Below are 12,436 nucleotides of genomic sequence, written 5' to 3' on the forward strand. Positions count from 1 at the left end.
TATTACTCAGGTTGCATACTAGGAGATATACCTGTATTTTCATTCATGTATATCCATATCCTTCCCTCTGTTTCCTTGTTATTCCTCTCTGTTTGGTGGGAGTCTGATGCGCGATGATGCACACATTTTATAGATGACAGATCTCTTAATTTGCATACATATTATCCCCTTTATGTGGCATTTTCACTGGAAGTTTGTGTTTTTCTCTTGGTTTCCCTCCACTCAATATTTGAAGATGAATTCAGTTCCTGAATGGCAAATTACCCATCGCTTTCGATGAGCAATTTTCATTTCATCCATTGAAGTACAATTGATTACCCAAGTGGACTGGAATTGAAATTAAACTGACATGATCTCCTTGCAGTCTGTTGCCTTGCTTGCTGGCCTGTTCAGTGGCTCTCCATCATTCTTGTGTGTTCTCCGTCTGAGTTCTCTATGGTCAGAGAGTCCATAAACTCGCGCTCCTCTGGACATAGACCCTTAAAATTGGCAAATGCTTTCTCCCACCCCTAAATATGTTGGGATCCTAACAGAAGTAACCTAAATCTGATTGGTCATGAAATTTAATGGCTATAACCTTTTTAGGTTATGTCACGCATTTATTTATTTATTTTTTGTTAAAAATGTGCTGCCCCCTTCCTTGGTCTGTCTCCCTCGCACTTTCTTTTTCTCCCTCTTTCCTGCTTTCTTTGTGTACTCTGTCAGTGTGTTGCGGTGCATGTGTGTTGTGGGTTGATGTTCAGACTGGTCCGGTCCGGTGTCCCTCTCTGTCCCTCTTTCCACTTCTCTGCACTAATTCTGGGTTTTGTGTCCAGTATTTGGACTAAATTCTCTAATGGAGATAATTACAGAGGCCGGCCCGGGGAGCGGAGAAGGTGGGTTCCGCCCTTTAAAAACTGTGTGGGCTGCATGCTTCTCCTAGCCAGTCAACTACGTCTCCCAGCATCCTCCTCACCCACCCCCTCAATCCTCTGTCACCTGACATGCACCATCGAGAGATCATTCATCGTCATACATCATCGAGTCTGTTCTGTTGTCTTTCACCATCCACAGTGACTGTTGCCCCAATCACTAACCTTTGCAGAGTCACTCCACCCATCTACACGTCTTTGTGCCAATCTAAGTCTGCATTCCACAGTATTGTATGGGACCTGACAAGATGTTGATTCGAGTTGGTCAACATCAGCTTTCCCATTATTCTCCAAGCCAAACAAGAAGTTATATTTGCATGTTTGGCCACCTCTTTGGTCTCTCACATACACACCTAGACCTCCCATCACCTTGCCAGTGGAGGCAGGCCTTAGCCAATCAAAACTGCCACCCTGTAGGTAAGGCATGACATCATTCTTCCAATGCTGTGAGTTAGTTTTATTCAGTGTTTTAATTGATAATTTAATTAAGCGGTGCAGTTTCGCAGCACCAAGAGTGCTGTTCTGTCTTACTTCCTGAACTCAGAGTCACCGGTTTTGATTGGAGTTGTCATTGGACACTTAGTTGGCTTTGTGGTTAATGAGCATCTGTACAAGTACCACAGTGATCAAATGGAATGGAATTATTTGAAGTCCTGTGATGCATGTTGTACAACTTATGGACGATACTTCGGAAAATGTGGGGCAAAATGTCATCATTGTCAGGTGAGGTCTTTGGTAACATGCGGTCATAAAGCCTACAATAATGCGTAAGTAATGCCATGACAAAATCGGATATACCGGTAACAGATGACGTCTCGTTATGACAAGGAACCAATACATTTTTGGTGGGTGTTTTTTATTTCTATCCTCACTTTCAAGGCATTACCTTTAGCCTAAATGTTAAGTGTCAAACAGGTGACACCCCTCCCTGGGCGAAAACATTGTTTCCAAGTCATAAAAAAAAAAAAGTGTGATGTTGAATCAACGTGGAAAACTGATTGGATTTGCAAAAATTCATCAACGTAAGGGAATCAAAATGTGACAACTCAACCAAATGTAAACCAAAAAAAGACGTTGAACTGAGGTCTGCCTAGTGGGTAAGCTATGTAGGCGCAACAATATTATAATCAGTTTGATAATAATATTGTTCACAGGCCCAATCTCTGCAAGTGATCCACCATACCTTTGTATAACATGGCACTGTGCGTTCATGTGAGTGTGTGTCTGTCTAACTGTACAAGGTGACTAACAGTGTGAACACTACAATATGTATCTTCCCGTTAGCCCTGTGTGTGATTGTCGACCCATCTTTATTTTTAGTTATTTTTCTGCATGACACAACTTGTCGGTCTTGTTGCCATGCAGATTCCGCTCCAATCTGACATCTGCTAATGTGTGATGCCCAAACACGGCGCCATTTTGACTCCTCCTTGATCTGTCCCTCACCTTTTAGTGTTTGAATATGAAACCTGTAGCTCAGCTAGTCATTAGCTAGTGTCCCTGCCCCTGAAAATGTGTGTGTCCTTTCATATATGCAGGATGTGTCCCATCTTCTTTGTCTATTAGTCTTTGATGTGGTTATCTAATTAGTACATCGTAGTGTGATTTGGGGGCTTTGTAGTGAAGTGTATAAGCTCATCCTGTATCAAGACAGCTAGTATTTCTGTTTGTATGTCTCTGACTTGTCGTTTGTTATGGCTTTGTGCTTTCCATGGTATTTACTAGATACCTCACTGTTCTATATGGCTCCCGCAGGAGGCGCCCGCGGTCCCCCCAGGGCCCTCGTTGACCAGAAGTCGTCGGTCATTAAGCACAGTCCCACGGTCAAGAGAGAGTCCCCCTCTCCCCAGGGTCGTGCCAACAATACCAGGTAACAGACCACTATGAGACTGTACTACCAGGACATTGCTGACTGACTAATGCTGACTGACATTTATTTAAATTAGTTTACCACCTTCATGGCATAAAGTCTTCATGGTATAATGTTGGCCATCAAAAACAAAAGCTGGTTGTCATATAATGTCAAATTACAGACCTGGATAGGTAATATATCAATCCCCTTTAGGAGAAGGGTTGTCTAACTTAACTCTTGGAACTACCCATCCCGGATCCGGGAGAATTGTTGTCAACTACACTAATTAGCAAAGCGCAATGGCTAAAAAATATTACTAGAAAATATTGATATTCATGAACTCACAAGTGAAATATAGTGAAACACAGCTTAGCCTTTTGTTAATCACCCTGTCATCTCAGATTTTGAAATGATGCTGTACAGCCAAAGCAAGACAAGCGTTTGTGTAAGTTTATCGATAGCCTAGCATAGCATTATGTCCAGCTAGCAGCAGGAAGCTTGGTCACACAAATCAGAAAAGCAATCAAATTATTTGTTTACCTTTGATGAGCTTCAGATGTTTTCACTGACAAAACTCCCAGTTAGACAGCAAATGTTACTTTTGTTCCATAAAGATAATTTTTATACCCAAAATACCCCCGTTTGTTGGTCACGTTATGTTGAGAAATCCACCGGAAATCGCGGTCATGACAACGCTGAAAAGAATTCCAAATTATGTCCATAATATCGACAGAAACATGGCAAACGTTTTTTATAATCAATCCTCAAGGTGTTTTTCAAATATCTATTCGATAATATATCAACTGGGACAATTGGCTTTTCAGTCAGAGCGAGAGGAAAAATGACTACCTCTGTCTTTTACGCAAGAATCACTCTGAGAGCCCGCAGCTGGCCACTGACGCAATGTAGTCGTTTACGCTCATTCTTCAACATAAAGGCGCAAAACTAGGTCAAAATGCCGTAGACACCTTAGGGAATACGTAGAAAAAGGAATCTGGTTGATATCCCTTTCAATGACCAATAGGGGTGCATAGGAACACAACGGTTTCAAAATAAGAGGCACTTCCTGATTGGATTTTCCTCATTTTCGCCTGCAATATCAGTTCTGTTATACTCACAGACAATAGTTTTACAGTTTTGGAAACTTTGGAGTGTTTCTATCCTAAGCTGTCAATTATATGCATATTCTAGCATCTGGTCCTGAGAAATAGGTGGTTTACTCTGGGAACGTTATTTTTCTAAAAATAAAAATACTGCCCCCTAGTTTCAAGAGTTAAGAGCCAATGGTGACGTACAAAAAGGGGGAGTGTGAACAGAGTGACTGAACCAGAGCTATGTGTGTCCCAGTGAGAACCAGCAGTTCCTGAAGGAGGTGGTGCAGAGCGTGTTGGAGGGCCAAGGTGTGGGCTGGCTCAACATGAAGAAGGTGCGCCGCCTGCTGGAGAACGAGCAGCTACGTGTCTTCGTGCTGAGCAAGCTGAACCGGGCCGTCCAGTCAGAGGAGGATGTCAGGCAGGAGGTCATCCGTGATGTGGTGAGTGGCTCCACCCACCCAGGTGGGGAGAAAGGAATGGGGCAAGAGAGGGGGAGAAAGAACATTTTAATTAAATAATACCTTACAATTAAACTGTGTGTGTGTTCTACTCTTCAGGAGATTAGCAGGAAGGTGTACAAGGGCATGTTAGACATACTGAAGTGCACCGTTTCTAGTCTGGAACACTCGTACACCAATGCCGGGCTTGGAGGCATGGCCAGCGTCTTCGTTCTACTGGAAATAGCACGCACCCACTACCAAACCAAAGGTAACGTTCAGAAAACCTATACTCGACTGAAAGTGTGAACATTTTCTCTCAAAGGACACATTCAGTCAGCATGTCATGCCCCCTCCCAAAACTATGACGTAACTATTTTCTCTGAAAAAAATGAAAGGTACTGATGCTTGATTCTTGTTTGAAAGTGCTTGTCAGCGTTTCATATACTCCACTTATTTAAAGGCAACGTAAGTATTGGATAGGAAAAGGAGTACAATCTGGAGAATTTCTTCTAGCAACTCATTTGAAAAGTAAGCAATATGTTTCTACAGCAGTGAGTTCTGGTTTAATCTCTCTGAGTCAGTACCGCCAATGCATGCCTCATTTTTAGGTGACTTTTGCAGTTTGTTTAAGCATTCACAGAGCAAATTTGGCTCATGAGAGCAGAAGACAAAACAACTAGGGATATGACAAACGATAACATTTAATAAAATTCCACTCAAGTTCACAGTGCAGCTTCGCTGCTGCCAGCAACGGGTTGGGTCTCAGTGCGTCCCTTTCATATGTTTAAGCATTGCACCTCTTCCACCATTACTGTACCTCCCACCTTGCAAATTTTACATTTCCTTCCTCATCTAACTTCTTAAAGTATTGCAATACAGGACTTCGCTGCTGTTCCTTGCCTTTCTCTGCCTTTTTTCCAACTGTTAACAACGATGGAGTAGTGGTGGAGTCGAATACAAAATAATTGATTCCTCGACTCCATGCATGTCGAGTCACATTTCTTAGTGTTAAGATTCGACTCCTAAGATTCAGTATTTTTGGAATGGAAGTAACTGATTAGTTGCCGTACTTCCGAGAACACAAATCCTTGCATCTTTCATAGATAGCTAGCAAGGGATGGAGAGAGAGGGGAGGGGCACAGTATAGGCAGGTCGGTCACTAGGCAGATAGGTCTAGTGCCATCAGCAATCAAAAGCTGTATTTCTTGGCTTACAAAGTCTCGCAACTTGAGTAAAGCAGGGTTTATCAACAATAAATAAGCTAGGATATTCTACACGCAACAGACCGAAGACTGAACACACTCGCATCACTAGCGAAGAGAAACCGCAAAGGCGTGTGTAATCATTAGTCCAAATAGTTACAGGCGAGCCAGCGTGATGGAGAGCGAGGAGGGGGCAGGCAGAAAAACAAATGTGTGCAACTATGGGGCAAAACAGACTGGGTTGGCTTAGATTGTTGACTTGTAAACTATAGTATCCAATGTTTATTGAAAATATAAATACATTTGCACAATGAGCACTTGGTGTCTCTCAAATACATCTTTGCAGTTGACGATTAGCTAGCTAGTGCATTTTTTTTGCCATATTTGCATTGACATGAAATCAGTCAAAATACCTCGAACAAGAACTAGCTGAAATGAGTTACTTACAATTCCCCACATGGCAGTTTCTTGTCACAACTCACGGACATATGCGCATCGTTTTCGTGTCAGCTAACCCATCTATATGTCTTGGTAATCTGTTTTGCATGCCTCGCAAATTCACCAATGTAGACTAAAGTTATATTTAAATTAAATTACACAACTTTTCTAGTTAGGCTATAACACGGAAAATAATATGTTTTGTGATCACTGCACTGCTATTTTATTTCGGTTTGGGATTTTTTTTAATGTTAAGGAACCCAATTTCATTTTAGCGTTTAAACGTTCACACCCCTACAAACAACTGTCTATTCTAACCTTCAAACCTCCCACTGCAACTCTATACTTTTTCTTCTCTCGTTACTATCTCTTCCCCTTCTTCCCTATTCTTCTCCCTTTTTCCTTCTTGGTGGCCCCAGTAGACCCAGAGAAGCGCAAGCGGAGCCCCAGTGACTCTGCAAGCAGCCCGGGCAGCAAGGGGAGCCCGTCTCCCCGCATGGAGGGCACCAAGCCCCCGGGGCTCCTTCCGGTTCCCCGTATCCAACTGCCGCACCCCACCTCCGGGGGCAAAGGCACCCGCCACTTTGACACCCGGAGTCTGAACGAGGAGAATTTTATTGCCTCCATTGGTGTGTAAACCCACCCCATCCCCCCTTGCATGCACTCTGAGAGCACCCCTTGCCCCCCTGCTCACCAGTCTAAACCCTGCCCTACCCCTTGACCCACCTCTCTCCAACCAGGCAACAAGGGGCATGTTGTCCCCTTCCTTAGAAAAAGAGCTCCTTATGATATTCCATTCACTTTGACCCACACCAGTGATGTGCGCCCAATGGTCAGCATTTAAAGCTGTAAAACTCTGAAATATATTTAGAACGTAAATACGGTATGCTGGTTTGCCATAATATTTGGACACAGGTTGCATATTTGCACATCATGCAACTCTAATTCAATTTGACAAATAACCACATTTGAATTCCAGATCTGGCCTTGGATAATATGTTGCTATGTGTGCGAGATTGGAACAGCCTTGAGCGGTGTAGGTGTGTGTGAAATATTGCATTGAGCCCACCACCCACGGCCTGGATGTGTTGTGTCCCCCCCCACCCTTCTCTGAATGTTGAGTGCCCCTGTTTGCTGCCACCTCTCGTGGAGTCCTCCTTTGTTTGCCTTCTAGCACCTTGACTGCATGTCTTCGTTTTCCGTTGTCTTCTCGAAACTCCAAATCTGCAGTACTGTGCTAAGGAGTCTGAAGACCTGTCTCTGCCTTTACTGCAGGTTTCCTTAAAGCCCTCTGTACAAGTAGCAGCTCTCTCAGCTCTAGCATGGAGGGTGGAGCGTCACTCCCCAGTAAACAGGCCCAAGGAAGAGACTAATTTCATGCTCACCGTTAGCAAGCCACGGTTGGAGTTTAGCTTAGGGATAGGGCTAATTAACACTGAACATCGTGGAAAAGGAGCGCCGCATTGCGTCTCCTTTCGACCACCTTTCTACCTCAAATGTTACTTTGGGTCTGTATACAGGGGACAGATTCACCCAACTCCCTCAATCTCCCAACCTAAGCTCACTTCACCAGCCCCTTTTTTCTCTTTGGGAAGATGCAGCTTCAATTCTACGGAATGTCTTTTTGAGACTTGCACCCCTGCTTCTGCAACAGCTCCATTCAACCTGCTGGCTAGCTGGCTGGCCACTCCACCCCCATCCCATGCCCTTCACAAAGCCCTGCTGCCTCTGTCACCCTGGTTCTGGAGAGCCACACATTGCTAGCCAATAAGTTAGCGCCTCGGTCACAGAACATTTTAAAGGAACCCCAGTATTCCACCTTGTGTGGTTCTCCAGGACCATGGTCCAGGAGTGTTGGGTGTGTTGTAATGTTACACCTCAGTAGCAGTATCTGGCAATGGATCAAACTTTGATCAAACTTATGTCATAGTGTTCCATATTGCCAAGCTGAAATGTGACTACTCTCAGACATTACAAAACACCCTCTATTGTTAAAATAACAGAATTTTTTTAATGCCTAATTTTGTTTTATGTTATGGTTTATCTAATGCTCATCCTCCATACCTGCCTACTCAACCAGCTCTCTGACACTCTCTCTGTCTTTCTCTCCTTGCTTGCAATGCATCTTGGGTAGAATTGTGGAGCAGGCACCATGAAAAGGATAAGCAAAAATCTATGGAAAAACAACAGCGTAAGATATTTTTTCACACACAAAACAGACTGGGGTATTGCATAACTGCCAGCTCTTAACATTTCCACGCCCTTCTCTCCACCTTTCCCCAACTTATGTTTATTAGTCACAAATTATTTAAATAGTTAATATAAGTGATCATGTTGACATGGATAATGATTCTAGGACTAGGTCTATAATCTTGATATGAGGTGTGTTCGTAATGTTTTTTTTGTGTACATTTTGGGTGAATCAAGTTTTGATATCGGTGGAATAACCGAGTTATGCTTGCATATCTCAAATCAGGAGTCAGAACATAGTGAGTCTCTTACTCTCCATAGAGATACTCTGTCATACGTTTGCCAACAACTTGTTCCATTCCTATTTCCTGAGTTGTGAAGAAGTCATTGGACACATACCCAATCGTTCCCTGTTTTTCCTGGGCTCTTGAGGTTCTATCAAGGTTAAGACAGTTGTGGCATTTCATTTAGCAAATGTCCTTTTCTGGAAAATCACTATGCGGCCAGAAGGTAAATTGTACATACCGTAGTACTTAAAAAAAAAAAAATCTGATAACTGAGCCATGAATGAATACACAATAGAATACAAACATTGCTTGCAGGTTTGTTGGCTGCATGACCAAATGTATCACAGAAGTCATGGTTACATTTGCATTGAACTATTGTAATTGACTGTACTTTCTTCCAATGTCAAGGTTTGATATCCTGGACTTCGAAATGTACAGATTGCAGGCCAGCATTTGTTTCATTGTAGTAAAATGTTCCTAGAGGTGCATTATGTGAGTCATAACAAGGTGTTTCTGCAACAACTGACTGATATATTAACAACAGCGCTGTTGTTCAATGCTTGTCTAAAAGCAAACTCGTGCAGAAAATGGTCCTCTATTTTGACTGTCCCTCAGTTTGTCTGCATGCCTAACTGCCTGAGTCTGTATGTCAACTTTGACCTCTTTTATATTGGTATCTGACTTTGTCAATTACAGTTTGATCTACTTCAATCAATATTCCTACTAATTTTGCACTCTCCACTTGCCTCTAAATAGTCACATGCTTGGTCCTTTGAAAGCTGACCACTGGATCATGTTCATTAGGGCACACGTACCAATGTTTTGTAACCGAAAACAAATGAGATAGTATCTCTCTGTTTTGGGCTATTTACTTCTGTTTTGACCTACTGAACATGAGCTATTGTTACTTATTTATTTTATTGATATTTTTTTAATGCTTCCTGAATATAAAAAAAACAACATAGCTGTTGTTGCTGTTGTTCATTGAATTCCACAACAAAAAAAGAAAGACAAGATCCTCCGGCTGAATGGAAGTGTCCCTATTTTAGTGCCAGTATTTCCGGTCAATCCCAAAGTTATGGTGTTCGAGGTCAGACACACACCAATAGCATTTGCTGGCAGAGAGTACCTTGCACCTCTGAATGTAATTTGCAAACCGATTTCGCACCAATTTCACATGGAGAATCGTGTGAAAAGTGTCGTCAGTCAGATCGGAAGACGAACACTAAATCCACATTCAGTGCGACGTGTGCGAGCCTTTCAATAGCAGTTAGGTCACCATCCCCCCCACCTCTCTGCCAGTTGCCAATCATGTGACACTTAGTAAGGGGGCAGTGTGGAAGTGCGCATGGCACCCGTGCTGACCTCAACATGTATCCTGCAGGAGCGGAGGGGGCTAAGAAACAGCACCCTGAGCTGACCGACATGGAGGAGAAGAAGTCCCAGATCAGTGCTGACAGTGGCCTCAGCATCACCTCCGGATCCCAGGTCTGTTCTTATCCAAATCCAGCTCTTGTAACTAAGCAAACCACAAGTGGAATCTGACATTTTTCACATCGGTTATCTCCCAACTCTGGCGCTTGGGGGCCACAATGTCTGCTGGTTCTCATTCTTGACTTTTAATCTGAGTCTGATATAGACATGGGCAACCAGGGTTGTAGACTGAGTGTTTTGATTTTGATGACATGGACTCATGAATTAGTATTAAGGAGATGACAAAAAACAGGAGTCACTACGGCCCTTGAGAAGAAGTTCATTTCCAATGTTTCTATATGCCTCTGTCTGCTCACCTCTCTCTTTCTCAGTCTTTCTCGGTCTTGCTTTGCAGAAGAGTGACACAGAGTCTGTGACCAGCACTGAACCGCCAGTCCTTACCCGAAGCACCAGCCAGGACTCAGAGGCCAGCACAGTGGTAGGGCATAGCCAACACAGATAAGCAATCTCACCCCAATCTTAAACCCCTCTCAACCTTACCTCCTTGTAACTCATCCCAAGGACCGCTTACTCCCAAAATGTGATTTTTATCCTTAGTCTAGTCTTACAAGGTTTACACTCAAGCTCAAGCCATACATCCCCAGTAACACTCATCGCAAACCAGGTTGCTTCCCAATCTTACTATATTCTGAGCTTGATTCATTTCTAGTCTTTGCTAACTTTGGTCCTACTCATCTCTTGTCTTGCTTTGTCTCAGCCTGGCACAATGGCTCTTGCCAAAACTGTACGTGTCATACTAATCTACCTCATCCCCAGTGTTTCTTAGCCTTAGTGTAACTCAGTGATCCTCAAAAAAAACCTGTAGTACTGCAGCTCTCCAAGAGCAGGGTTGAGGAGTACTGATCTAACTCTAGTCTCTTTTGGCCTCAGTCGAACACATCCTGTGTGTCTTTTAGCCTTAGCCTTACTCAGTGTGAGTTCTCTGTCTCAGTATGCCTGATATTGACTAGTCTCCTGACACTTTGACCCCTGACCCTTCCAGATAAGTAACAGCTCAGGGGAGACGCTGGGAGCTGACAGTGACTTGAGTAGCACCGCTGGAGAGGGCTTGGGTGGCAGGCAAGCCCCCCACCTCAACCTTTCCAGGGGAACACTGTCCGACAGCGAGATTGAGACCAACCCGGCCACCAGCTCAGTGTTTGTGAGTGGAAAATCCTACCTGGCTGCTTGATTCACCAGTTAATATTAGTGCAATTGTTTTGTTTTTTGGGGCGTTTTCTAGATGTGCAAATGCATTCCCTGCAGGACATGAAGTCTGCCTGTGGATGTCAAACTTGTAAATGCAGGATTGAGGGGTGATTCCAATTTTTGAATGTCTTTGGCAAGATGAAATTACCCCATGATATATGTTTCGTGGTGTTTGCTCAGGGTAAGACCCAAAAGATGAAGCCTGGTGTGAAGGAGGCGAACGCTAAACTTGTGCCTGTCCAGGCTAAGGGGCCTCCCGCCCAGCCCTTGGAGGACATAAGCATGAGGATTTACCTGTGTGATGGCCTGCTGGGTATGTTCCAAGATGGCTGATGTTTTAGAAAGGCTGTGGTTTAATATCTACTCGTGTCTTCTTTAGTCTCCCTCTGTTCAACTTTGTGGTAAAAAGTTACAGTAAATATGTAGTAGACTCAGCAAGATGTTGCATGCACAAAGAAACAAAATATTAGGTCAATTTCCACATCTAAGAGCGTTGAAGCGCGAGGCTAAACGTCTCTGCTGTCTTGCATCGTGCTCATCTCATATCTGCGGTGCTGCTCGTTCTAACGTCATCTCGCGAAGTCTACCTTTGTTAAAAGTGAATCCTTCCTATAAGGCAAAACAGATATACACAACCAGTCAAAAGTTTGGACACGCCTACTCATTCCAGGATTTTTCTTTATTTTTACTATTTTATACATTGTAGAATAATAGTGAAGACATCAAAACTATGAAGTAACACATGGAATCATGTAGTAACCAAAAAGGTGTTAAACAAATCAAAATACTCTTGGCATTCTCAACCAGCTTTTCAATTAATGCATTTCAATTAACAGTTGTGTCTTGTTAAAAGTGAAATATATTTTGATTTGTTTAACACTTTTTTTTGGTTGGTACGTGATTCCATATGTGTTATTTTATAGTGTTGATGTCTTCACTATTATTCTACAATGTAGAAAATAGTAAAAATAAAGAAGAATTACTTGTTACCTTTTATTTCTTATTAGCGGTATTTTTAAGCATTTCGCTGCAACACCTGTTATATTCGGCGTATGTGACTAATACAATTTGAATGAGTAGGTGTGTCCAAACTTTTTGACTGGTAGTGTGTGTGTGTGCGTGTGCGCGTATACACTACCTTTCAAAGGTTGGGGGTCACTTAGAAATGTTCTTGTTTTTTAAATAAAACCACATTTTGTCGATTTTTTAAATTAACATACACTGTATTTTTTATACATTTTATGTTATAAATTACTATTGTAACTGGAAACGGCTGATTTTTTATGGAATATCTACATAGGCGTACAGAGGCCCATTATCAGCAACCATCACTCCTGTGT

At 42.8% G+C, this 12,436-nt stretch overlaps 1 protein-coding gene across 24 annotated transcripts in view; it reads left to right on the forward strand.

Annotated features, from left to right (window-relative positions):
* Positions 1-12,436, forward strand: part of LOC109885065 (MAP kinase-activating death domain protein) — an 86,830-nt gene that overhangs the window by 51,126 nt on the left and 23,268 nt on the right. For 10 of the 24 annotated variants that reach the window (XR_004206046.1, XM_031808487.1, XM_031808502.1 and 7 more), the window contains 10 exons: positions 816-875; positions 2,667-2,781; positions 4,111-4,297; positions 4,415-4,565; positions 6,357-6,566; positions 8,072-8,128; positions 9,799-9,902; positions 10,243-10,326; positions 10,891-11,049; positions 11,277-11,409. Coding sequence is in view for 23 of the 24 variants with exons in the window: in XM_031808487.1 (XP_031664347.1) it covers positions 816-875; positions 2,667-2,781; positions 4,111-4,297; positions 4,415-4,565; positions 6,357-6,566; positions 8,072-8,128; positions 9,799-9,902; positions 10,243-10,326; positions 10,891-11,049; positions 11,277-11,409 (1,260 nt within the window). In the remaining variant the exon portion in view is untranslated. The remainder of the gene's footprint in view (positions 1-815; positions 876-2,666; positions 2,782-4,110; positions 4,298-4,414; positions 4,566-6,356; positions 6,567-8,071; positions 8,129-9,798; positions 9,903-10,242; positions 10,327-10,890; positions 11,050-11,276; positions 11,410-12,436) is intronic. The other 14 variants (XM_031808553.1, XM_031808561.1, XM_031808489.1 and 11 more) reach the window with 8 other exon arrangements.

Source organism: Oncorhynchus kisutch, linkage group LG3 (assembly GCF_002021735.2).
Source record: "Oncorhynchus kisutch isolate 150728-3 linkage group LG3, Okis_V2, whole genome shotgun sequence".
In the NCBI taxonomy this organism is placed as follows: domain Eukaryota; kingdom Metazoa; phylum Chordata; class Actinopteri; order Salmoniformes; family Salmonidae; genus Oncorhynchus; species Oncorhynchus kisutch.